This window comes from Centroberyx gerrardi, chromosome 21 (genome assembly GCF_048128805.1).
Source record: "Centroberyx gerrardi isolate f3 chromosome 21, fCenGer3.hap1.cur.20231027, whole genome shotgun sequence".
In the NCBI taxonomy this organism is placed as follows: Eukaryota; Metazoa; Chordata; class Actinopteri; order Beryciformes; family Berycidae; genus Centroberyx; species Centroberyx gerrardi.
The window spans coordinates 18894728-18922683 of record NC_136017.1 but is presented as its reverse complement, the minus strand read 5'-3'; the positions used below and the strand labels follow the sequence as shown (position 1 = coordinate 18922683).

The 27956-nt window shown below is 41.0% G+C and overlaps 1 protein-coding gene across 2 annotated transcripts; it reads left to right on the top strand.

The window, feature by feature from the left end:
* Window positions 1-23: 23 nt before the first annotated feature.
* On the top strand, window positions 24-27942 carry runx1 (RUNX family transcription factor 1). 2 transcript variants are annotated; one of them, XM_071909591.2, is made up of 8 exons: window positions 24-435; window positions 4103-4254; window positions 4390-4500; window positions 11867-12023; window positions 17164-17268; window positions 18918-19121; window positions 25667-25813; window positions 26480-27942. In XM_071909591.2, exons 1-8 carry the CDS (start codon window positions 408-410, stop codon window positions 27022-27024), a joined length of 1449 nt encoding a protein of 482 aa, XP_071765692.1. In that variant the 5' UTR covers window positions 24-407; the 3' UTR covers window positions 27025-27942. The 2 variants fall into 2 exon arrangements, with proteins under 2 accessions (XP_071765692.1, XP_071765694.1); XM_071909593.2 differs by lacking the exon at window positions 18918-19121.
* Window positions 27943-27956: the final 14 nt, after the last annotated feature.

The window sequence follows — 27956 nt, the reverse complement described above, 5'->3', positions numbered from 1 at the left end:
CGTCAATTTCCTTCCACTTTTTTCCGCCAGCCATGTGAGGAAGGCTCGTTCTGGCAGCTGCGAGGAAACATAGGAAACATTCATCGATCATTACCCATCCAGAGTGACTCTTATTTCGCATGGAAAACCCAAGGAGCGCTTCTTATTAAAGTGCCGGGAATCCGCTTCGGAGATCGTCCATCCAGGATTTTTACGCGCCCGGACTGTTTTGAGACTCCGGTGCGTCCGAACGGGGATAACGCGCCGCATCTTTTGCCTCCTTTTTTTAATGCACAGAAACAAGCAGCAAGAGGTTTAATATCCAGAGAAGAGTCTTGTGCGCTGAAGAGAAGAGGACGGGAGATTTACAGGGAAGATTTTCGTTTATCGAGGAAATTGAGTTGCATTGGACGCACTCTGGCGCACAAATGGTGTTTCTGTGGGACGCAAAATACGGTACAACTCCTTTCTTTTTCATTCATTTAGCACTTTACGCGTTTCTCTGACGTTTTTATCCAGAGAGAGGCAGTCATTGTATTCATCGGCATCACCATAAGTTGCCTATAACGCAACGTAAAGGGGGAAAAAATCATAGAAGGTGTCCTAATATCTATATGTGAGGCATTGAATTAAAATACTTACAGTAAGTTCAAATCCCCGTTACCGCAAATTGACTCCTCACTCCGTTATGCAGCTTGGTTACCGGAGCCAGGTGTCAATTCACTTTCAATACGTTCAGATGAGTGTAAACGGGAAATGCAAGTCACCTGAGCATCCGTTCTAATATAGGCTGTTTATGTGATTTTGTTTCATAATTTTGGAGATTTTTTCTAGTTTTCCCTCACTATCTTCTCACACACAGAAAAAAGTAGTTTTGTGTGTGTTAGAGAATGATTGAGTACCAGTGCGCGATGAGGCTGCATTATTTATTAGGCTACATGGAGAAGCTGTAGTTTGTATGGTGGTGATAGGTGTTAAGATCTCAGCTAGACGCGCCTGCAGCTTTTTGGTGGGTTTTATATGTGAGAAGTTGTCTTCTCTTTATCTACCATGATGTAACTTCCCCCTCGACTGTACGCACACACACACACGCACGCACACATACACATATGGGCTCTGTAATGCTGTGCGTAAAACTACTTGACCTCTGCAATTATGCGTAAAAGCTGTTGGTACGTCTACTGGTTTATAGACCTAAAATAAAAGGTTACACTTTACTTGAAGTATACGATACATTATAAGCAGAGATGCACTTTTCTTGCAACATAATCATGAGATAAACATCAGATTACATTCAGTTTAATATCATTTCATTAACTTTACAGTTGTCCCATACAGTACTCAACCCCCTACATTTTTGCACATTGTGTTTATTGTATCCTGCTCAGATTATAATTATCATGCACTGACAATGTGCTTATAATGAGTTTATGATGCCTTATAATGCCTTATGCTTAGCTTTAAGTTAATATAAAATTAACTTAAACCCATTGACTTCCAATAGACCAAACACCACCTGAGAAAGAAAAGCCTGCAATAATCTGCTACCAAAAGTGTAATTTTATAACAAACTGTAGATTAGAGTCTTGGCTGTCTTTCTGGCTTTTGGGTGAGACTGCCTCAAATGAATTGTGTTTTAGATTGGATTTCTTTTACGGTGATGAGACAACATGTTGATCTGATGGAGATGAACGGTGTTGCACAATAAATATAAAACCAAATTATAAAAGAAGTAGTATATAAAAAATGTAAAAGTACAGAGAATTTAGAGATAACATACTAGGCTGTGAAGACTTAAAGTATCAACCAAAAATATACGTACTTTTTAGAATTGTTGGTTGAAACTGGCTCAAATAGCTGCCGGTGTGGCAGAACTGCATTCACACAGGCGCAGAGAAACAAAAAAATAATAATTTTAATGTGGTTTCTCCCTATTGAGATGCCATGAGGATATCAGTGCTGTGCTGCAAAGGGTTAAAAGTCAGATCTTCTTATGCAGGGATTCTCAAATATTTTAGTTGTTGATTTAATATTGAACTGTAGAACTGTCTACACTGTATGTGGGGAGATAACAGTGGTGAGAGTGAAATTTAGGATTACAGTAGTCATTCTATACATTCTCTAATTGTGATAATTTCTTGTGGATTTAATTACAGTGAAATTAAACCTAATGTACCCCAGTTTGACAAGTGCCAGTCCTACTATACTGTACAGTCAGGTCCTAACTCCACCGTATAGTAGCTGTGGGAGGGTTTCAAACTGTAAACTAGACTCCAAACTGCTGGCATGTGGCTTCAATTGCGGGTTGGCTGACTGACAAACCAACAGACCGACATACAGGCAGACTGATAGACAGACAGTGTGGGTTTCTAACCGACATCTTCATCAGATTCTCTTGGTTTCGTTCACTTCCTGACAAGTTCTGCCGAGGCTTCTTTCAGAGCACAGTTCTCATTATTCCAGTTGAATTGAATTTAAAGCGGTAATCCTCGAGTTCCTCGTTTTCTTTGTTTTGTCTCCATCTTTGGTGCTAAGCATTCATTGCTGTGGCGTTTCTGCACTGCACTTCCCAGAGATCAGCTGTCAATCAAACAGTGTGTCCAGCACTGTGACGTCTATTCCCTTGGATTTTCTGTTGATGAAGTTTGAGTTTCTGTAGGTGGCGCTCTACCCAGTTCTTCTTCTATTTATTCCAAACAAACCAGAAACGTAAGACGCATCACTTCCTGTGCAGCAGAGGATTTTTCCCAGGAAAGAGCTACCAGACACCGGGTGTTTAGAACAACAAATGGAAAAGCTTTCATGAACTGGATATAGGTTGAATCACTGTTGAGTGAGAGCGAGCAGCAAAACAGACATTTAAGAAAATGTTACAAATTATTACTTTAAGGTAGATTGTAAGAAAGGGGGGTGAAACTCACTGTAGGCATGTTTTAAACAACTTGCTACTGTGTTTAGTTTCATGACTACACAGTCTGGTATTCAAGTCAGTGTATGAGCACAGTGTGTGTCATGCAGTGTGTGGGGGGTTGGGTGTCTGTATGTCGGTAATCCTGCATTTCCCTCACCTTTGAGTTTCATCTGTGCCGATATGTCTAATTAGCTTTTTCTGTTACATTGATTTTATCATTTCAAAGTTTCAAATCATATTTGTGACCTCGGCCTCTCATTCTGAATCTGAACAGCTTTATTAGCATGACAAAGCCTACTTGTGTTGCCAAAGCACTTATGGGTATTAAGTCAAAGCAATTTATACATGCATACAGATCAACTTTAACAGAATAAGGTGAATCAGAAACAATAAATCAAAACCTTTTAGGGATTACAGGAGGTTTTTCCCAGCATTTTTCAGTTTGACTGGCCAATATTCATTTCTGTTACACTTACTCTACAAATTGGGCCACAAATATACAATATATGGCTCAACTATATGGCTCGCCTCGTCTAATATCATTTTCATCTTTTCTGTATCGGTTGATGCTACCACCAAACATCTCTGGCAGGGAGATATTTAAAGGTCCCATATCGTTTAAAGCAGGATTCCCCTTGCCTCTTTAATTATAAAGGAGTAGTTGGATGTGCTATCTAAACATGGTGAAAGTATCAAAACGCACGGTCGTGAACTAAATCCACACAATCCATATTAGAAAAGCAAGCCTCTAAACGAGCCGTTTGGACTTCCGTAACTTTGTGGCATCACAAAGGTTCGCTCATTATCATTTTTGTAAGAAATAATAGTTTAACAAAGTGTTTTTTTTAAAGCGGTTGTGCGGTTGTCATTGTTTATTACCGGAGAGTTTTCCCTACCTGTAGCTGCCGGGCTGCGGTGTCTCACGTTTCACTCTTAACACGGTTAGCCAATCAGAACAGAGGGGTCGTTAATATTAATGAGACTTAAAGACACAGCGACAGAAACAGCCTGTTCTCGGTAAGGCTCAGAGAGATACTGGAAAATAAACATGTAAAAATGGATTGAGAGTGTTTTTGGTACATGACACCACACACACAGCTTTTAATGGACCTCAAGACATAAAATAAAACACTGGAAAGTGTAGAATATGGGACCTTTAAGGAAGTGTAAAAAGGAAATGTATCTCATCTGATCTCATCTATCTTCACCCAGACCCAGCCCCTGGTCGTCGGTTCACTCCCCCCTCCACCACCCTCTCTTCAGGGGGGAAGATGGCTGAGGCCTTGCCCCTTGGCGCCCAGGAGGCTGGAAGTGGAGCCGCCCTGGTGGGCAAACTGCGCATGGCGGACCGCGGCATGGTGGAGGTAAGATAGAATGAGATGAAACTTTAATGATAGGTGGGTAGGGAGGTATTTGGGTAGGTAGGTAGGTAGGTAGGTAGGTAAGAACGAAGGTAGGTAGGAAGGTTAAGGTTATATTTTTCTTGCTTGTTCTTCCAGGTGATCTCGGATCATCCAGGAGAGTTGGTGAGGACAGACAGTCCCAACTTCCTCTGCTCTGTACTGCCAACACACTGGAGGTGTAACAAGACCCTGCCTATTGCTTTTAAGGTACATTAGTGTGTGTGTGTGTGTGTGTGTGTGTGTGTGTGTGTGTGGGGTGTGTGCTGGACAAGTATGTCATAATCAAAGTTGTGTGATGTCATGGTTTGCAGTATAGACTAGTGGTTATCAACCTCTGTGGTGCCAAGGTAGACTTAGAAAATGTTTACGTAATTGATTGGAAATGTCACATTTTGTAAGATTATATCAACAAGCATAATGAGCTGTCGTCTTGGCCTAAACTGTAATAACCAGGGTGAAAAAGTTTGATTATATGACCATTAATATGATTTTTCATTAAGTAAATGTGAAAATAGCACTAACTGAATATCTGTTCCTATTGTATTGGCAGGACATGCAAAAACAACAAGGGTGCATAGGTCCAAAAGTGCATTTTTTCAAGAAAATATATGCAAAATACTGCATAAATTTATTCAAGAAGACTAGATGCAAAGGAGTTTGCACTCAAAAATGGAACAAAAAAACAAGTTTTAATTTATATTCTGCATCTTACCAAGTGAAAAAACTTTTCCTTTTTGCAGTAATGATGGGGTAATTTTGCACTCATTCACTTCACTACATGTCACTTTATTGGTCAGCTGTAAAATATACATGGACTTTCAATTTAAACATCACAATTTGAGAGGTTTTGTGAGTCTTAAGCACATTATTGGTCCAATGCAGAATAAAAGCAAAACCTTACAGCTAAACTTCTCGGTTTAAATTATCCCACGAGCCCCGGGTGGTAGGCTATCATTTGTACATGTATTATGTAAAAAATCGCCCAAATTAAACCACTTATCAAAGCTAAATCAAGTAAAAAGCAAGAAATTGTGCGTACTTTCACGCAACCAGGGATCCCTGAATGCGTCCTGTACCACTATCGGTAGCATCAGGGGAAAAAAAAACAAATCTAAGCTTCAAATGTTGAATTTTCAACAAAAATCACTTGATTCTCCATGCATCGGTTAAAAATGCGCCAAAAATACACCGTTTGTACTAGATCCTGTAAAAAACGCGGTCTTCAGTGCGGGAGGGGAACCTTGAATGGTTCCGCCGACGTCACCACACTTGCCGGAAACTTGAGAGAGAGGTGGGAGTCTTCAGTTTTCAGAGGCAGAAAAACACATTGAATATTTTTGGAGAGCTGTAAAATAAATCGAATATGGCTCGAAAGTGCAACAACTTGGTGCAAACGGTCGCTACGTTTGCTGGCGATAGCTTCAGTAGCGAAGGCAATGGACACTCCGTTCTCGACAGCTTTGATAGCGAAGCAGAGGAGAATTTTTTCGAAGGCAGAGATCCATGTGAGCACATGTGAGTATTTCATCATGTTATGGTGTTATATCCATAAAATATGTAGATATGTTATATGTATCAAACCTATGTATTTTGTATGGACGCATTTGTGTCCATACAAATAGCTCCTTGTTATGTATATAAAACATGTAGGATTTTGTATGCACACAGAATTTTACACAGTGTGCTTCGGTTGTACTTTTTTGTCTTTTCATAATCACATATTGTGTGTTTTACTTTCACTAGTATTCGTTTACAATGCTTGTGACTTGTTTGTGCCCTATAGTGTGGTGCAGTGTTTTTTATAGGCCAAACCGGAAGTTTGCTCTGCCATGGTTGTTTGGCCGCAGCCCCACCATAACTTCAATTGGGTTTTGAATGTGGTTTTGGACTGATGCTGAAAATAAGCTCTGTGTTTAATGCAGGCTTGTGATATTCATACATTTTGTTATATGAGATAGTTTTGACAAATCACTACGAAACCAAACCCCTTAATTTTAGCCCTGAAATGTCCTTAATTTCTCATTTCTCATTTCACATGAACATGAATTATACATTAAAAATAACAGCTTTAAAAAAGTATGGTTAGTATTATGGGTTTTTAAGGGATTTATTCATGGGTTGGTTTGTGGAGACACTAGTAATTAAGGGATTTTTATGCCTTTTTATGCATGATTTGCACGGTTAACTTATTAATGAGTTATTAATGGAAAGTTTCTGTCCCCCTGAATTTTACATTAAATTAGAAAGTAAGCAGTCAAACATTAAGGGGTGTTTAAGGGGGTTTTGATGGGGTCTCCTCCATTAATAACTCCCTTAACTCATTTTAAGGAGATTTTGCATGAATTAAGGGGGAAATTAATGTAAATGTAAGGTTATTTAAAGGGATTACTGGTTTGTAGAGTCAGCACTGCTTTCATGAATTTCAAAGCATAATTGTAATCCATATTAGTAAAAAACTAACGCTAGGCTAACCTGTGAAAAAGATTAAATACAACAGAGGTTGCATTCCTCCAATGTCACCAACACTCAAATCTGCAGCTTCAGGCAAGCTAGCATGCTTGCAAATCCAAAAACCTACAATTTAAAAAAACTACAATTGGAAAAAAATATAAATCAGTAATTCTACAATCCAAATTGAAAAGAGCGTGGGTACTACAGTTCAGAGGCTTTATGGTGGACTATTCTGCGTAATAACATGTTATTGTGCGACAGTTAGCCATTTGTGAGCAACTTACTTTATTAGGGGGCAGAAAACCTTCAAAATTCACGAAAGGGATGTTTAGTGGATTATTTTATCTCACAGAACGAAACATGAAAACTTTCTTAGGCTTGTCTTAACCACAGACCTTATTTTCAGGCTTTCAACCAAAACCATTCAAATCATAATCACTTTTCAGCCAAGGGAACCCATAACTCAAAAATGCTAACTCACTCAAAACTGGACTGCTCTATAGCTTTAGTTGCTCTGTGAAATGACAATTTGATTGTAACAATTTTCTGTTTATTTTTAGTTCTGATGATAACAACACAGAACCCTCCACTCCTTCTACTCAGTCACCCCCTTCACCACAGGAGAGCTCTTTCTCAATCAGCAGTTGTACTTTATCGCCAGAGTCGGAGCCTGAGCAAAGGCCTACACGTGGTCGTGGTCGTGGTCGTGGACGTGGACGTGGTCGCAGCCGTGCGATACCAACTCCTGCCCCATCTGCTCGTAGCCATGAACGTGGAACACCAAGTGCCACGTCGCTTGGAGCAACAGAACCAAGTACTGGCTGGCAGACAGAAGAACAACCAGATGTTTTGCCCAAGCCTCTCCCAATGTTTTGCCCTGCTCGGACACCTGGTGCGCAAGGCATCGGGATAACAGACAGCTTCAGTCGCACTGAGCTATTCAAACTGGCCAAAAAGAATATCGATAAAGGAAAGAAATATACGTGGAGTGACATCGGTCCCACTGATTTCTTCAAATTTGTTGGACTCCTGTTATACATGGGAATCCTAAAGCTGCCACAAGTGACACACTACTGGAGACAGACTTCCTTTTTCAGTGTTGTGACCCCAGCCACAATCACGGCCAGAAACACTTTCCAGGTGATATCAGGGAACCTACATATGAGCAATCATGAGTCAGGCCATTTTATGACCATCTGCGAAATGCATGCACGTTTTACCATCCCCGTCAAAACCTTGCAATAGATGAACGAATGGTCGCTACAAAGGCTAAAAAAGGCATGCCACAGTACATCAAAAATAAACCCACCAAGTTTGACATAAAGCTCTTTGTTTTAGCTGATTCAAGCAACGGTTACACCGCCGATTTCTCAGTCTATACAGGAAGATCCTAGTTCTCATCTGCACAGGGACTTTCGTATGACTCTGTTATGGGCTTGATGGATCGCGCTTACCTTGGCAGCGGTTATCACCTGTACTGCGCTAACTTTTACACAAGCCCAAAGCTCTTCAAGGCGCTTCTTTCTTTGACGGTACGTGCGTGCGGTACATACAGGGATGCTTAATGTGCCACATGCACCCCAAATACAAAGGTAAACGCGATAGCAAAAAGGTCCAGCAGAGGAACGATAAGGTGGATAAGAGATGGACCGCTGCTTTTCATCAAGTGGGCGGACACTAGGGAGCTATCTATGTGCTCCACAATACACACTGTTTACTCGGGTCAAACTGTGAGTAGGCGTGTGAAAGAGAGTACATGGTACAAAGTAAGTACATGGGTGGTGTAAATTTGTCAGACCAACTGATCCAGTGTTATTCAATGCATCACAAAACAATGAGGTGGTACAGAACCTTGTTCCAACACTTGTTCCACTCCAACCCCAAAAAGCCTCAGAAGGACGTCTGCACTGTGTTTTGTGTAAAAAAAAAAAAAAGACCACGTGGAAGTGCAGTTTTGTGTAAAAAAAAAAAAAAAAAAAGACCACGTGGAAGTGCACAGTTGCTCTGTGTCTGATTTTGGACCGGAATTGCTTTGCTGATTGGCACGACTCTGGCGCCAGAGTCGTGGCAAAACAGACCGCCGTGCTATACTTGACAAAATCTGGTGTCGGAGCACCATAACAGATGAAAACATAATCGGTGACAGCGCACCTTGACACAGATGAAAACATAATCGGTGATACTTACTTGCTGTCTTAACTCTTCTAACTTCTAACTCTTCTAACGCAGTAGTACGCATGTGTCCATAATCACCATAACCCAGAATTACGTGGGGCGGGGGCACATTTTGCACATTTTTGAACATCAAATCTCCCATTAATCCTTATTTAAACTTAATTTCGAAATGTAACATAGAGGAGTCAATAAACTATATGTAAAACTGTTTTATGTTATTGTATTGTTATTTATTTGGTGAATGAATGACATCAAGTATGTGACACCATGGAGCAGATGACTTGGATCATTGAGTACTATAAATACTTACCGCTTACCATTAAAGTTTAGTGGCTGTGTGTATACTGTAGACTCAGTGCTCGAGATCTTATGATACGATAGTGGCGAGATAAAGAGGGGCCCGTGCGTGTGGGCCCTAAACTGATGCGGGCCCCAATGCAGCTGCATTACCTACATATATGGCAGTTTCGCCGCTGAATGACCCTGTGTGGTGTATATATATATTTTCCACACCATCAGCAATGGAGATTTTCCAGTTTGTTTGGTTTTTGTAGCATTTTTCTACAACAAAGAAAGAAAAATTGTGTTTTCCTCATCTTGTTGGTTCGTCCATCTTCGCCATTTTTACATTTAGATATGATCGTTGACATTTTTTGCAGTATATTCCCTCATGTATGGATGAGTGTGGATGTGGACGGCTTTGCTGCACTTTGAGACAAAATGCATTTGTGGAAAAGCAGCTTTTAGCCGCAGAATACACAACTGATTGATTTATTGAGTTTTATGCATTAGTGTGCTCGCATGCGTGTGTGTGTGTGTGTTTTGTGCATTATGTATCATTATGGAGTGTCATGAGCGGATGTCACTGCCTCTTACTGATAATGGATGATGTTTTGAGACACACATACACAGACACGCACATGCATGCATGCAAACAGACACATCACATTCACACACACTGTCACTACACACATATACCGGCAGGCGTATACACTATGTAACAACACACACAAACACACACTCAGTGTAGATGCATGCACAGGTATGTACACACATCCGTTTAAAGTATGCACACACACATACACACACACACACTCACACACACACACACACACACACACACACACACACACAGTGTTGGTCTGAGAGCCTCATAATTGTTTCCTTTGTCTTGTTTATTCTGCTGGGCTGGTTTCATGCTCCATTGCTGCCAGTCTCTCTCTTGTCTGCCTGTGTGTGTGTGTGTGTGTGTGTGTGTGTGTGTGTCCTTCCATGCTCCCGTAGTTCTTGAATGTAAACACTTTCCAGGCCAAGACCCATATTTTCTAACCGAGCAAGTCAGAGCTCCCTTATTAGCAAGGAGAGATTTTGTCGAATCACGTCCCACTGAAGGCCTGATCCATATTACCGATTGGTTGGTGGATAACTTGAGCATAAACAGCAAGAGTCAGTGATATTTTTACCAATATTTTGAGGCAGTTCATATGGTAAATATTAGTGTTAGACCGATAAATGGGTCCGATATTGTCCTTTTATTAAAACTCAAATCTGATCCGGTCAGTCTCGCCCACCAATCAACCGATCAATACTCCACGGGGTGTCTATGGGAAGACCTTAACCTGAGTTGATTCTGAGACATTTTGATCAGAGTCCACACAAGTATGAATGATTATGTTTTATTATTACCATCATAATGGCTTTCAATGGAGAGTTTTAGTGTCCCATGATGGTCTAAATTATGTTTCAAAATACAATTTTGTGGGAAATTCTGAATACTTTAAATTTTGTGGAATTCTTAGGCATGAAATTTGTCAAATTTGTAGCGGTTACAATTCCTATTTCTAAAAACACATTTGCCTCTGCTGGCCTGAGATCAGACTGAGATCCACAAAACATTCTCATCCCTCCTACCATCTCAGTCAAGAAAAGAAAAATCCTCTGGGAAGCGAACTGCCCACTTTTCCCTTTAATCCCAAAAAAAGGTGTCCCTTGTGTCATGAGCTGTGGTTTGCTTGCCCGTTTAACCAAGGGTTAAAAGAGAAACAACCGACATAGTATAGTGTGTGGTCATTTGCACATTGATGGTTTGGTGTGATTAGCGTTAGTATGAAAATCTCCCTCCCTCACTCTATTTGCGTAGATGTGGAGGAGGAGAGTGTGCTCTCTAGTTCGTTGAGATCCACACATTTCCAATTTAAAAAGGTATAAAGGTATAATTTGTGAGCGTTGAAAGTAGTTTGGAGCTACTGTTTGAATTTTCACGTTCAGTAGAGAAAAACTGCATCTTTTACGCATAAATGAACATTTTTGGAAATCTAACTTAAACCACATGTAAAGCTTTGTTGGTGAGCATAATTTTATAACTGGTATTTTACATTTTATCTAATAAAAGTGAGCCTGTTTTTAGACGTACAACCTGCAAACCCTCAGCATTTCATATCCACCATATGTTGCATGGTCTTTGGATATAGTAGGATGTAATAGCGCAACCCGCAACAGCTTCTTGCAAAATGGGAGTTTTCTGGTTGAAAACAATCTCCAAAATAATTGATAAAAAATAATCCATAGTCATCATCCTGACGCATTAAAAAAAATTTAGATTTTAGATATAAAATATTAATGCTTATCACAGTACAGAACTTCAGTATAACAGATAGCTTGCATTAAGTTTTGAAGTGCTGCCAAAGCAAATGTGTCCTCAAGTCAAGCTGTCACGTAAAGATGAAACAGTAGGGGAGGCCAGGGTCAAAAGAGCCACTTTTTACATTTTGTGCCACTACAGTGAGTGCGTATTTATTTCAAACAGTAATTGCTATGTAAACTTAAGGTCACATGGAAATTAAATCATTTTTGTCAGCTAGTACAGTTTTAGGGTTGGGGTAACTTGAGCCAAAATAACAACTTTTCTTAATGAGTTGTACTTCTAAAACTTTCCTCCCATTGCTAGGTGGTTGCCCTGGGCGACATCCCGGACGGTACCTTGGTGACGGTGATGGCAGGAAACGACGAGAACTATTCGGCGGAGCTTCGCAACGCCACAGCCGCCATCAAGAACCAAGTGGCCAGATTCAACGACCTGCGCTTCGTTGGCCGCAGTGGCAGAGGTACACACATGCACACATACACACACACACACACACACACACACACTGAATACTTGTTTTGTGGAATTCTGTGGAATTTTCTGGAATGAAAAATGGTCAAATTAAAAGATAGAGAATTTTTGCCCAAACATCAGCAGTCGGTTATTGTTTTTCTTGATTTTTGCATCTGCTTTGGTGATAATACTTGGAATTTTTTGTCATGTAACTGGTCAGATTTAAAGATGTTGAATGTTGGCACAAGTAGCTATCAGGAACTTCAATACAAAAATACCGGTATTAGTATCTGCCTTCAAAATTGCATATCAGTGGAACCCTCTGTGTTGTGTGTACAAACACACAATACAGAGATAAAATATTCATCACTGAAACTACATAGGTGCTACTTGTTTGACATACTGTATGTACATATACATGCAGCATGGACATTTTAGGGGAAGTACATGTGAATAAAAACAGTGTTCAGGCAACTTCCTCGTACTACCCCATTCAACGTCTACCTCGCTCTTCCTCTCTCTCTCTCCAACGGACACACTAGACCACAGTTACTCCACATCAGTCGCAGGCAAATGTCCTGACTTATCTATTTAAAACACCAGTCTTGTGTACACAAGCCGTGCCACATGCTAACACACACACACACACATACACACGCACAGATAAACTACGAATACGAACTATCCACTATACCCACAGCTGAATGAGAAATATCGGAATAACAGTCAATGCTTGTTGGGATTCCAGAGTCATGTTGCTCAAAAATTAATAATTAATGTATTCAAATGAAGAAAGTAAAAGAGGAAAAATGCGTTTTCATGCAAATTTAACAGCACTGAGTACAATGGGGCTCATTTTTTTCAGTATCTCTTCATCTGTATAATGTTTAAAAGATGCTGTGAAAAGCTTGATCACAGTGTATTGAATACAGGAAACATACACAGAATATTTTGAGATTCACAAATGCACTGTCTAATCATCATTTGTTATGTGTTTTTTTATTATATTGCTAGACGCGCACTGTGGTCATATTATTAGCGTTATAGTTACAATATGGGTGGGGTGGTGGGTAAAATGCCATCCAAAACATTTTCAAACTGCCACTTTGAAATCATACATCCTCTAGCCAGTTGTAATGAAGCACATCATTCTGAAATGTAATGAAAAGCAACAGAAATGATCAGTCTTAAGAAAAAGAAATCACTGTTAGGGTTTTTGAAGGCCAATACTGATATTTCTTCAGACTGAAACTGGCAATAGATTGTATTTTCTGCTGATAATTATGCCGATATTGTCCTCTTTTTTTTTTTAAATCAGATATTGACCAGTCAATGTGGTCCACCTCTGATATGATGGATATGATGACATTTGTTTCATTACATATTTATTGTAGAATGGATCAGTACTACACTCCTTGACTGTTGAGTCAAGCCGAGCCGAAACACTGAATACATGTATTTTTTTTTTATCAGCTATTGACAGCTTCAATCCAAGATGTTGACAACTGTTTCCCCACCTAAATCTCTAACTGTCATTACTGTCTGGCTGGGAAGTAGTTAGTTTAGCTGTTGACAGCAATGAGCGGTTTGGTGGTTTGACTAGTGGTTTCTGTGTGTGTGTGTGTGTGTGTGTGTGTGTGTGTGTGTTTGTGTGTGTGTGTGTGTGTGTGTGTGTGTTTGTGTGTGTGTGTGTGTGTGTGTGTGTGTGTGTTTGTGTGTGTGTGTGTGTGTGTGTGTGTGTGAGGAGGGAAGGGGGGTGTTGGATCAATGTTTTCAAACTTAGTCATCATTAGTCAAAGTTCCCTGTTTTGCACAAGCACTTAGTTGCACCACCCAACATGCACGCACACACACACACACACACACACACACACACTCATAGTGATGCAACCCATTAGTTCTGTAGTATTAAAGATCAATGTAGCTCCTTGCTGAGGCTTTTTAACATCAGTGTTCTGCAAAACCTTCATATCTCCAATATAATGGGAATTAAGACAAGGCACCACATGTGAATAGGAGGGGGAAAAAATCCTTTCATCCTATCAGCATGAAAATGGATATGTTGAATGTGGACACAAATACAAACACTTTTTGTATTATTACTTATTTATTTTCTCATTAACATATTCAAATGAGCTATGCTTTATAAAAATGGGCGAATTTGCATATCAGTTAGAAACCTTTGTTTCCTCAGTGGATAAAGTCAGAGTGCATTTTCCTGTTTCACTCTGATGAATACCTAAATAAATTTGTAATTTATGGTGGAATTTGTAAAAAAAAAATGTTTTTGATGAATTACTTACAAAAAACTACGTATATGGCTCAGATCTCAGATTTTTGCTATTTGTAATGTAAAATAGTAGCATAAAATAGTAATAACAAAAAATATCAAAAAAAGCTATAAATCAACATGGATTCCCATGATGACCATATGTTCAAGTTAAATTGAAAAAACAAGTGTTTATTCAATTTAACTTTAGATGATTGTTTTGTATATTTTATGAAACTCTACAGTAGTTATAGAAGCAAAACATCAAATCTCAAAATTGCCTTGTGAAATTTGATGGATTTTCCGTTGACGGCCAGGCCTTTTTGACATTTTACAATCCATCTTCACTTCACTTTTGAAGAAACAAAACAAAACAAAACAAAACAACAAAACAAAAGCTGTTCTAAAATGATAGGGAAACATGGCAAAAAAGGTACAATTGTAGATAAAGTTTCTACAAAAATATAAAAAAAGTATGTTTGTTGGTTTGATATGGTGGTTTGACCTACTACAAGTGTTTGTATGTGTGTGTGTGTGTGTGTGTGTGTGTGTGTGTGTGTGTGTGTGTGTGTGTGTGTGTGCATGCGCAACTAGTTTTCAGTCTTTGTCATGACTGCAGTCAAGTTCCTCTTTTGAACAAGCCTGTCATTTTTCTCTTTCACAATATCTGCCTGCACACACACCACCTTGTTATTCCGGGAACACACACACTGCTTTGTTCAAGACAGCGTAAATAAGCGATTCTCTCTGATTGGCTGCTTCTGATAAAAACCGGATGACCACAACTCAGCAAGCCCCGACATGGCGCGTGCACGCGCACACACACACACACACCTCATGTGTGAAATCAGTTCTTATCTACAGAGTGAGAGAGAGACATAGAGAGTCGATAGGGGTTAGGGTTAGAGACAGAGTCCCGGAAAAAGCTGTTGTCAACACACACACACACACACACACACACACACACACACCGTTACTGACTCACTAAGGAGTGAGTGTGTGTGTGTGTGTGTGTGTGTGTGTGTGTGTGTGTTTGTGTGTGTAGGTGTGTGTGTGTGTGTGTGATGATACCGGCTGGCTGATAGACACAACAGACACAAAGACTTCAGCTGTTCTCTCTCTCTCTGTTCTCTATATCAGCCATCTTCTTTTACTGTAAACTCTCTCTGTAAACAACTTGCAGAAAAACACTCTCTTTCTCTTTTTATATGTTCCATAAACATTCACACATATAGAACAACGTAGAATATGAATGTATATATTTTCTGTATGTGTGAGTATAAGCTATATAAACAGTAGGCCTATATTATGTAGCCTATCATAAAGAGAAAAGAGAGACAGGAGAGAGAGGACTTTCGGGTGACATGCTAGCTTGTTAGCTAGCTAACCATAGTATACTGTAGCCTATATGTGTATATTCAGACACTCTATTTCTTTTTCCGTATGTTTTTTTGTATCACCCATCTTTTTTATGCTTTGTGAACATAAAAAAAACATTTCTCTGTCACTCTTTATTTTAATTAAATTCAGTTCAATTAAATTAAATTCAGTTCAGTTCAGTTCAGTTCAAATCTGCTTCATTGCCATGACAGTAAAGAAAGGTATGTTGCCAAAGCATTATAGTATCAATTGAGGTGATATCATAGAGAATAACAGATGACTTGCAGTAATTAAACAATAGTAAATAGTAGTGTTATCAGCATTAATATAATAAAGAAACACTCAGAGAGTCTGTGAAAAACAGAGGGAGAGAGAGAGAGAAGTGAGAGTAACACCTGGCATCACCCACATGTGTCTGGTCTGTGTGTGTGTGTGTGTGTGTGTGTAAGTGCGTGTGTGTGTGTCTGGGTGTGTGTGTGTGTCTGGCATTAGACTGTCTGTATGTGGTAACTCTACTCCAGCCTTGGCACACACAACGCCAATGGTGGTCTGCACGTGTGTGTGTGTGTGTGTGTGCAGCAAGCATAGTGTTGAGTGAGTGCTGGTTGCGAAGCAGAGGTTGGCAGTGACGCACCGCCAACACCCTCACACACACACACACACACACACACACACACACACACACAAATGTTATTTTAACAGTTTATCTATCTGGAAATGTATACACTATGTGCCTTAAAAACTTCACTATTATGAATACAGATTAATAATATTAATATAGAACTTGGTTTGTGGCATACAAGCATCAATGGCACAATTATGTATCAGTAGAGTCATTATCTATGATTGCTGGCACACACTCACACACACGCTCACACACACACACACACACACACACACAGGGTAGACAGACGGTCGGCCTCCAGCTTTCATCGCCAGACTACTGGATGGATTAGTCACACGGCGGCTGGACTGGCCAAATCTGCACACACACACACACACACTTTCTCTCCCTTTCCTTTTTCTATCATGCTATATCATCTTTATATTATATTCTTTTGTGTTTTTGAGTGTGTGTGTGTGTGTGTGTGCGCGCATGCGTGTGTGCTTGTATGTCTGTGCATGTGTGTGTGTGTGTGTGTGTGTGATCTCTGGTTTATTCCTGTCTGGGAGTCCAGGACTTAATGCATCAACCAGACCAAGAGGATATTTGGGGAGAATAGGAGGAGGGAGGAGAGAAGGAAAGAGGGAGGAGAGAAGGAAGGAAGGAAAGAGGGAAGAGAGAAGTAGAGGAGGGATGGGAACGTGAGAAGAGTGTATTGCTTGGAAAGGATCTGAATCCTAATGATTTTTTTTCCCTTTTTCTCCTGTCCTATCTTATCCTCTCCTCATCTATCCTCGACTTCCCTCCTCCTCTCCTCTCCTTTCTTCCTCATCTCCTCTACTCCCCCCTTCTTCTCTCTTCCCTCCTTTCCTCCCATTGTCTTTTCTCCTCTAGGGAAGAGTTTTACTCTGACCATCACAGTGTTCACCAACCCTCCTCAGGTGGCAACATACCAGAGAGCCATTAAAATTACAGTGGATGGTCCTAGAGAGCCACGACGTGAGTCACACACACATACACACACACGCGCATAGTTATGCAAACACAGTCACATGCACACACGTACACACATGCTACACATCATAAAACTTTCGAGTCAACATTTAGGCAACTCATCTTCATTGTAAGCAGATATTACATGTGGGGTTCCACAAGGTTCAATTTTGGGCCCCATCTTATTCTCCATTCACATTCTTTCACTTGGAAACATGATGATATCAATGCAATTGTTGGATGCAATTGTTCTCAACAATAAAATCAGAAATAGTCCTTTTCAGCGCATCGAACTCCATTACATTGTTTTGCCATGAAATAGGTACCTACCAATGTAAAGCCAGTAGTATGAAACGTAGGTGCAATTTTGACAGTAATTTGAGCTTTGATAAATAGGTGAAGAGATGAGTTCTATCTTGTTTCTTTCATCTTAAAGGTAGCCAATATTCTGTGCTGATATTCAATATGTTCAAATTTGACCATTATCATGCCAAAAAAATTCCCCAAAATTCCAAATATTCAGTGTTTCCTGCAGAATTTTATTCATGGCAGGGTTGAAAAGCTTCTGGCACACCTTTGAAACCCAGGTTAGTGAAATTATTTTCTTTTCTTTTAATTCATGTGCCAGTTCCATAGCTCATAGAGTTTAAATAACAAGGGTAGGTGCTATCTGCAGCCAGACAAAATTGCCAATAGACAATATTTAATTAAAGGCCAATATCAGCCTAACCCTAGCATACACACACACATGCATAGGTAGAATTTAGTAGTAACAGTAGTACTAGTAGTAGTAGCAGCAAACATAGTAGCAACAATAGTAGTGGTAGTAAGAGTTAGCAGTAGTTGCAGTAGTAGTCACTATTATTATTATTATTGTAAATACTCATGAAGACATGCCACTAAACTCTATAGAGAAACTCAGTGATTGAGTCAAGGAGGAACCTGATGTAATACTGAGTTCCTCTCTCACCCACTGTGATGAAATGGGGATTTCTAATGGTAGATGACAGACAGAGGAAAAGAAAGACTTGATTTTGCTAATAAGCACTAATGTAATTCACATTTAATGGAACTGAAGTGAATTGTGTGAGGAAGGAGGGATACTGCAGGGAAAAATCAAGCGAGGTGACAGAAAGAGAGGAAGACTCCTGCCGGCCAGTCTCAGCTGTGAATAACCATCACTCGTCTCTAACCCGCCCACACACACACACACACACACACACACACATACAGTATAAATACACACACATGCACACTTCCCCCATTGGGAGGAAGTAACTGTAACTGGAGCTCAGTCTCAGGGCTTTGAAGTGCAGCCAAAACCTTAGAGCGCACGACAGACCACCACACACACACACACACACAGCCAGACCCCTATGCGGCGCCCATCGTCAGATTCCCGAGTGGAATAGCAGACAGAGAGTGTGTTAACAATGTCGGGACGTCATTATAGTGAGTGTTGGGTTGTAACTGTTATTCTAATCCCTGGATTATGTAATCAGATTACAAGTATAGAGTAAGTAGAGACAGTGTTGGGTGGTAAAGTTGGCCTGATATGGCCAATATTAATAATTTTGGATTGAAACTGTTTATATTTTGTGCTGATATTACTCAGGTTCTCCACAGAGATCATTAGAGTATCATCTCTCTCCCAGGTCATCGTCAGAAGCTGGACGAGGTGAAGCCTGGGTCTCTGGCTTTCTCTGAGAGGCTAACAGAGTTGGAGCAGTTGAGGCGAGGCTCCATGAGGGTGACGCCTCCTCACCACCATCACCACCAACCCTCCGCCAACACCCGCCAATCTGCAGCGCTAAACTCCGCCCCTTTCTCCAGCCCAACACACACTCAGATAGCTGCCGGTAAGGGCCAAGAACTGATAGTGAGATTAAAGCTGCAATAGTCAAGATTTTTATGTAAAAAATGGTTGACTTCAGTAGACTGATCAGTCTTAATGACAAAGTGTGGCTACAACAGAGAAGAGTGTCCCATCACCACTAATTGAAACACCGTAGATTCACCCTAGTTGTCCAAATGAAATTCTGGTGTTGGTATGGTCACAGGTGGGAAATATTCTCCACACAGGTGGAGTGACGAATCAAAGTGTCTCCCAATCAGCAGTGAGTGAACACTCCTGCAGTTGCATCTGCAGGCACAGTAGGCGACACTTTAAACCAACATTGGTAGAGTTTACCTTTGTTCTCCTATTGAAAACAATGAACATCTAGTTTGCCATCTAGTGCACAGAGTGAATGCAGCATAATACAACTATTTGGAATCAACTGGCTTCTAGCAGCCACTTAGCAATTGCTTAGCAATAGCCTGCTAACCACATAAGTTCAATACACACTGTCTTATGCAATTCGCTATTGGAATAGTGTAAGCTACTAGGCAGTTTTGCACGTTGGCAGCTGGTTGGAGGTGGTGAAGAGGTTCAGCCATCGTTGGTCCAGCTTTCTCTGGATGGAGCGCTCACTCACTGCTGTTTAGGAGACACTTTTGGATTTCACTCTTAAGTTTTGATTCGTCACTTCCTGTGTGGAGAAGATTTCCCACCAGTGACTGAGATGGCAACAGAATTTTATTTGGGCAAACGGGGTGAATCTACAGCGTCTCAGTTAGTGGGGATGGGACGCACTTCTCTGTTGCAGCCCCACTCCGTGATTTAGACTGATAGGTGTTGACTGCATTTTTATTTTTTATCAATGTACATAGAATGGTCAAACCTCGTGCTTATCAAAATCACTTAAAGACGAGATGAAATGAAAAATGCCTTTTTAACCCTTTTAGATCACATCCCCGGTCATACTGTGCACCTATTTAACAATATATGCCAAAAAAAATACCAAAAATCAATTTCATTGTATTCTTATATCAAAATTCAATCATGTTTTCTTCCTGTAAAACAAAATATGCCGTGTGCTTACGTAAGCATGCCCGTAACTAATTTCATCCAATAATATCATGACATCCACCCATCAATCAATCTTCAACTTTTAGCGCACAGAGCTAAGAGGCTAAGATTCATTAGTTAGCTAGCTAGCAACAGCATGGTACTTCGGTGTGTCTTCGGGTGTTATGACACACCCACTTTTCAACGTTCAAATCAAATTCCTCCCAACGTTATGTCCCGCCTGTCTTTCCTGTTTCACTCGGAAATACGTCACGATACGGAAGTTAGATACTCTCGAAATGCCGTTTCATCTCGACTTTAAGTAAACAGAAGGCTGCTTGCTGTTGTGGTTGACTGACATCCTGCCATGCGGACCAGTTGTCATCCATGCTAGCAAGGACAGCAGCCTCCTCTGAGACTCTCTAACTCACAAACTCCTGGCAGCATGATAGACAGCCATGCTACCGATGGAGATACATCAAAAAATAACCTGCAAAATCACCTGAAGGATGACATGAATAAGGAGAGAGAAATTCATCCAAACAACAACAATACACTTGTGTGTGTGTGAGATTCCCAAAGTTGTTTGTCTTACTGAAGCTTTCATCAAACCTCATCGTTCCTCCTTGTGGTTTTGGTGAGATCCATTGTGGTCTGTGTGTGTGTGTGCCTGTGTGAGTGTGTGTTGCGGTTGCCGTGGATACTCTATGTGGCACCACATATAGTATCTGTTCCTCTTCTCCCTGCTGTGGTAGTGACGCATGTACACACACATGTACTTCACGATGAGCGGTGTAGTGCGGTTTGAAAGTGTGTTTTTTTTATGTTTGCGTGAGTATCTTGGCGTCAGTGTGTGCATGCTCACACACTGTGTGTTTGTGTGTCCGTGTCCATAGCTGGTTAGAGTGAGGAAGCAAGTCACGGCGTTAGGAGGAAGTGAGAGTCAGCTGGCAGGAAGTGGTACTGTGTGAAAAACTTTGTTTAATAGCTAAATGTAAAGCCAACATTATTTGCCAAAAATATCTTGTATTCTTGTAACAAAGATCTCTGGTTCAGTTCCAGTATTTTTCTGTGCGTGTGTGTGCGTGTGTGTGCGTGTGTTCCAGACGCTTTTCCACAATGACAAGAATAAAATTATGGGGGAAATACTGAATGAATACATGTATTTTTTGGATTGAATATTGGCAGAATATATCAGCTATCGGCAGTTTAAATCCAAAAATATTGGCATTGGTATCCAAAAAACCATTGGTGGAACCTTACTTCATGAGGTATTATGAGTGCGTAAGAAGTTTTTCATGGGTGGCCTTAGACGCCAGCCACACTGATCTGTTGTGTCTGTCTGTCTTTGTTAATTAATTTTCAATGAGAGCTGTCTGTTGTCCAGACAGGGCTGATGATGCGTCCGTCTGTCAGATTTCCATCTGTTTTGACAGACAGAAAGTTCAACTGGGTTCTGGACGGACAGATGTGTGACCGTCCATTTAGCCAATCAGAGGTGTTCCTACGTTTGTTTTGGAAAACTAGCGGCAAACACAGAGACAACGGTCAGACCAAAACAAAGATAAAACAGAGAAAGCCTGGTATAACGTTGAGATGACTGGAGGTTTTCCAGGTCAGTTTCTTATTTAGTCTATACTGTATAGACCATTTCTTCTTTCTTCTATGAAGTTGTACCATTATGAGCAAAGCTTTACTTTCCTGTTCTCCTGTCTCGCCCACCATGTTGACGGACAGAAATCTATCTGTTAATTCTGTCCACTTTCTGATGGATCAGTGTGGCTGCCGCCTTAGTGGAAATAACTAACACAGGGATTTGAACCCCTAACTCTGGCAGTGTGAGTGCCTTGCTCAACCTACTGGCCTACACAGGACCTTTACTGATCAAGGTCAGAAATGCATGAAGTCTTCTCTCTCTTTGGACTTGATCGTAAGTCTAGCACCTTCGCAAAGTTTAGGTGGAGGAGCAGCAGACACTAACATTGATAGAGGGCTTGAGGTGACACACCCTCTGGTGGCCATATTGGAGGTCCTCAGCTCTTGACAACCACAGCTGTCAACAGCTGATTGTGTTTCTAAAACTCAACTTGGTCAGTAGACATGGTTCATTTCTGTGCTGTTTTTGACTGGGAACTGACTGAATCTGATTTTGTGTTGAGATAATGTTAGCATATTAGCTGGCTAACCCGTTCAGCTAACCATCACTCTCTTCTAAACATATCTGATTTGCACACAAGCTAACGTATCTAGTAGAAGCCAGCATTAGCATGTTAACATTCTTTGCTAAATGAGCCTGCTGACTAGTTAGCTAGCTAACAGTTTGTTCAGGTTAACTGAGCTGACTCTTCTCAAGCTACAACTCAGAGTGTTTTGGAATAGAGACTAGGGCTAAAGACGAGACAGTTGGGGAACAAAACTACCAGACCATTCACTTGTAGCTACAATGCTGCTTAATTGATCTACAGCCACACCACAGCAAACTTTGTCAGGTATCTCCCTTTTTCTAGCTGGGTTGTTAGACATTATTTGCACAAAGCCAATACTCCAATGGACCTCCATGATGGTGAATGTGGTTTATGAGACTTTTGACGCACCTATATATATAATATATAATATAGCCTATTTAATGGAAACTGTTTTATCTGCTGGTTTTCCAGTCCCTAGGTGGTTGAAAAGACTTGGCATGTAGGTTTCAATTATTAAGCAATCTTTGGGACAGAAGTTAATGTGTTCTTCAGACTGGCAAACAGCTGAGATGTATAATGAGGTAGAAAAGAGGTGTTGAAACAAGGGTGAGAGACTGAGAAAAAAGAAAAATATAGGCCTAGATTTAGAGAGAGAGAAAGAGAGAGGTAGTTCTCAGCCCTTCCTGCTTTCTGTCTTTCTCTGATCCCTCTAGAAATAAAAATAGCAACAGGAAACCGTTATTAAGCCATTCAAGACCTCTTTCTCTTTCTCTTCCCCCTTTCTTTTCTTTTCTTTCTTCACTCTCTCTCTCCTCATCATTCTACCGCGCTCTCTCTTGGCTTTCATTTCTCCTTTAATGTCTTTCTTTCCTTCTTTCACTTCTCTAATTTTTGCATTTTTTGGGAGAAAAGGGAGTTTTTTGGGAGAAAAGGGAGAAAGAGTGTGTATGCGTGAGCAAAGTGTCTGTAACAAATACATAGCCTAGTGCAGTCGTGCTTGTATGTATTGTGAATTTTTGACTGTGTGTGTGTGTGTGTGTGTGTGTGCGGTCTGCACGTGTGTGGGAATGCAGTAAAACTCTATGATCCCTCTGCTGCCAAACCAGCTACAGCTCATCACAGATGTAGAATATATAGAATGGTGTTTCCCATTAAGACTGTAAGAAGGGCCAAGATGAGATGGAACTTAATGTAGGGTTTGCAGCAGCAAATAGTAATAGGATACTGCAAAGAAAAATAAAATAGTATATGGGGGCATTAAACTTAACACAACCAACAATTATAACAACAGAACATACTGAGACAAAGACAAATGAATTAAAATGTATAATATTTCTATCCATTTTATTAATAAGGAGTAGAGTGCGTTCTTGCATCCAGACATGCACAAAATTCAACAAAAAAGGGTTCTAGACAGCACCAGAAAATGTTTCTTTAGTCTTGTACCATAGCAGAATTCTTTATGGTGCTGCAAAGAACCATTTTAAACAGGTTCTCTACAGCACCATGCTCAAATGGTTCTACATAGAACCTTTATAGAGCTGTAAAGAACGCTTTAAGAAAGGATGAAAAGTTCCAAACCAGCAGTATTGAAAGAACTTTTTAAGAACCGCATTGGGTTTGTGATTTACCAGGGTTTTTTTATATATATACATATATATATATATTAACAAATCAGAGGGTTCTGTGAAACATTACGGTTCTTTATACATTTGTTTCCGACCACATGTGGACCATGAGGAACCGCAATATTCAAACTTGTACCTCATAACTCCAACGGCATCAGTCTGCCCTGTTAAAGCATGAAGAATGAAGCAAGCAAGCATGTTTATTGATTAGAACCAGAACCGGAGAACTACTTTTTTGTTGGCCGAGTGCCGCAGCACACAGGAGCAATAACCACAGTATAGCACGACATTGAGTATGCTACTGCTTAAAAATAGAACCACAACCCTTGAAGAACCCGTCTTTTTCTGGGTGTAGGGTTTGACCAATATGGATTTTTGAAAGCTGATACTGATATTTTTGGATTGAAGTCGATATCCAGTAGTTTTGAATTGAACAATTCCCTGGTATTCAGTGTTTCCCCCCAGAATTGTATTCTTGTCAGGGTGGAAAAGCCTCTGAAGCAGCATTTACACCATCATGGGACACTAAAACGCTCCACTGAAACCCAGGATGATAATCATAAAAAGTAAACATATTCATTTGCACTTGTGTGGAACATGTCTCATTAGAATCAATTCAGGTTAAAGTCTTCCCATAGACAACCAGTGTAGTATCGATCAATTCTACAATAAATATGTAATCAATCAAACAGCATCATATCAGAGGTGGATGACAATGACTGGAACAGATCTGATTTTTAATAAAAGGACAATATCAGCCCCATATAACAGCAAACCAATATATCAGTCTAACCCATTCCTATTGACAGACATTACCATAAAACACCATAGAGGAGTCTTTCTACCCATTCTAGTTCTATTGCAGCTCTGTTGCCAGACAGCCAGTCATGTATGACTCCTGCCCCCACATTAGTGCTCTCTGCCTGGGGAAAGAAGCCAGGAAAGGAGGGGGCTTGGCACGGGGCCTGGGCTTCACCGCCGCTAGGAACCACACACACACACACACACACACACACACACACATACGTCAATGCTTGGGAGAGCTGTTGGCTAGACTTGAAAAGCCTTCATTGACGTCTTGGCTGCTGTGTACAATTTGCTTCCTCATCTGTCTGCACATATACACGTGCACACACACACACACACACACACACACACACACACACACGCTCTTGTCTACAGGTCTGTGGGTGATCAGTGGCATTTATTAGACTGGGGAAACGGACTGGATTGAATGAAAGAGCTCACACACGCCCATGCACACACACACGCACACACACAGCCCTCCCCTTCATCCGTCCACCCCCACACTAAGTTAATTGCTTCCTCTCCTCCATCTCTTTCTCTTTCTTCTATTCCTTTCACTATTAACAGCTTCTGTCTTTCGCTGTTATTTATTCTTCCTCTTTCATTCCTTTATCTCTCCTTACACACGATCAATCAATACATCTATCAATCACCAACCTTTCTTTAAATAGCGCATTCTTCACAAATTGTGCAATTCAAAGTATTTCCACAGAGTTTATTGAATGAAAAGAAAACCGTCGGTCAACTAGGTGTTGATAGTTTTACAGACATAAAGCCACTTCACCCAGACCTGTCATGTGGAAACTTTAAATTTGAAGTGGAGGATTATAATGATAATTTATTTATCAGCTAAGCATAATCATAATCTCTCTCTCTCTCTCTCTCTCTCTCAGACTCCAGGCAGATGCAGTCGTCTCCATCTTGGTCCTATGACCAATCGTATCCCTACCTTGGCCAGATAACCACGCCCACAGTCCACACAACCAATCCCCTTTCACCTAGTCGATCTTCACTCAGCGACCTGTCCTCACGACTCACAGGTAACACTCACACACACACGCAAATAGTAATCCACTGTTCAGTTTATTCAAATAATTATGGACTTGATGTTTTTTCAGTTGTATGTGTATATATCTAGGTAGGCTTTATTTTAGCTGCATCAGACTGTATCAAACAAAAGACGCAGACAGACGCATGCAAAAATTTTACAATTTCATTTTGACGTGTCCGATTCAAGAGTGAATAAATTAATGAATTAGAATGGGGAGGGATGGCACAATATATATTGAAATTCAATATGTCGCAATACAAAAATGTGACAATATGTATCGTGGGGCAGAAAAATGAATGGTGATATTACCATTTTATTCCGTTGTAGTAATCACAAATGAGACGCTTGACCATCACAGTTTCACAAGCTCTCCATCCAAATTATATTATTTGCACTTTGTAATGATATTTTTAAATTGTTGTTTACATTCTAGCGAGCCAATGCCATCGCTAGAAAGATTTGTGTCTCAGAAATAAACATAATTCTACACAGTCATGGAAGCTTTTATCACATCGTATCGTGGTTGTATCGAATCGTGAACCCCATATCACGTATCGAATCGTGCGATAAGCATATCGTCCAATCCCTAATAAATATGTAAATAAATAAATACATAAGGAAATGTGTAACCCTTGACCCTTGCCCTCTCTCTCAGGCCCTGACCTCACAGCCTTTGGCGACCCCAGAATGACACTGGAGCGACCTTTCACCTCCTTGCCCTCCCTGCCCGACTCCCGCTTCTCCGACCCGCGGGTCCACTACCCCCCCACGGCGGCCGCCTTCACCTACACACCCTCCCACAACCCCGTCTCCAACGGCGCCCTCGGCATCACCATGGCGACAGCCATGGCGACCACCCCGGCCGGGCGGTACCACACCTACCTGCCCCCTCCCTACCCAGCCAACGCCCCCCACCAGGCTCAGAGCGGGCCCTTCCAGTCCACCTCCTCCCCCTACCACCTGTACTACTCTACCGCCGCCGGGTCCTACCAGTTCTCCATGATGGCGGGGGGAGGCGGCAGCGACTCCCGCTCCCCGCCGAGGATCCTGCCGCCATGCACCAACGCCTCAACCGGCTCCTCCCTCCTACACCCCTCTCTGCCCAATCAGAACGAAGGCGTGGGCGTGGAGGTGGAGTCGAGCCACAGCAGCTCCCCGACCAACATGGCCGCCGCCGAAGCCGTCTGGAGGCCTTATTGAAACAGGTGGTAGAGGAGCATTAATGGGCGCGCTCATTTTAAGGTTGCCCGGTACCATCCTGGTCACGTGATGGGTGGACACCGGCAAGGGCGGAGTGTACTGCCATAATCAAATTTATAAAAACAAACCCACCCCTAAATGACAGATGGAGTGAGAGGAAGAGCAGTCAGATCAATATAACATCAAAGATAATATGTTAACATACAGCGATCTTAATACTTCAAAATGGAAGGTTTGGTAATAAGGGATCCTAACTGAGCAGATAATGAGCCTGTCTGCCAACATGCTGCTGAATGTAGTTTCATAGTTAATCTGGTTTAGATAGCTTAGAACTTTACCCATTCTAAGAATTCTTGTCGAATTTACATGTAAATAAACATTGTGAATATCTGCAAGGCTTTCTTATGAGCTCTAGGAAGAAAAACATATGGTAGCAACTCAGAGAAAAGGAAACTTACTTGGAAAATGAATGCTTGACCATTAATCGTCAAGATCTTACTGCTCCGATTTCTGTTTTGGTTGTCATCCGGAGTTTTCGGACAAACTCCGCCCAGCCAGTACGCTGGCGCTTGACCGAGAGCCCTTAAAACGAGCGCACCCAATGCGAAGCAGAACGATGGGACAGACGCATTGGCCAATGGACAGAGCTGAGCGCACTGACTCGTTTGCTTATCTAAAGCTAAGATAACAGACACTTTCCGGCCATAGGAAGGGACACAGGTGTCTAATGAAGAGCTTCTGCTAAATGAAGGGATTGCAACTGGACAGAAACAGGAAGACAAGCAGGGCGCCATTTTGATTTTACACTGACAAAGTGCATGCAGCCGCACTGGACTGGATTCAGCTTCCTTTGTAAAATAACAGGACGTCTTCCTCATTGCTGTTGGTGTTGTGAATATATGATTTGCTCATGCCAAATATTGTGATGGCTT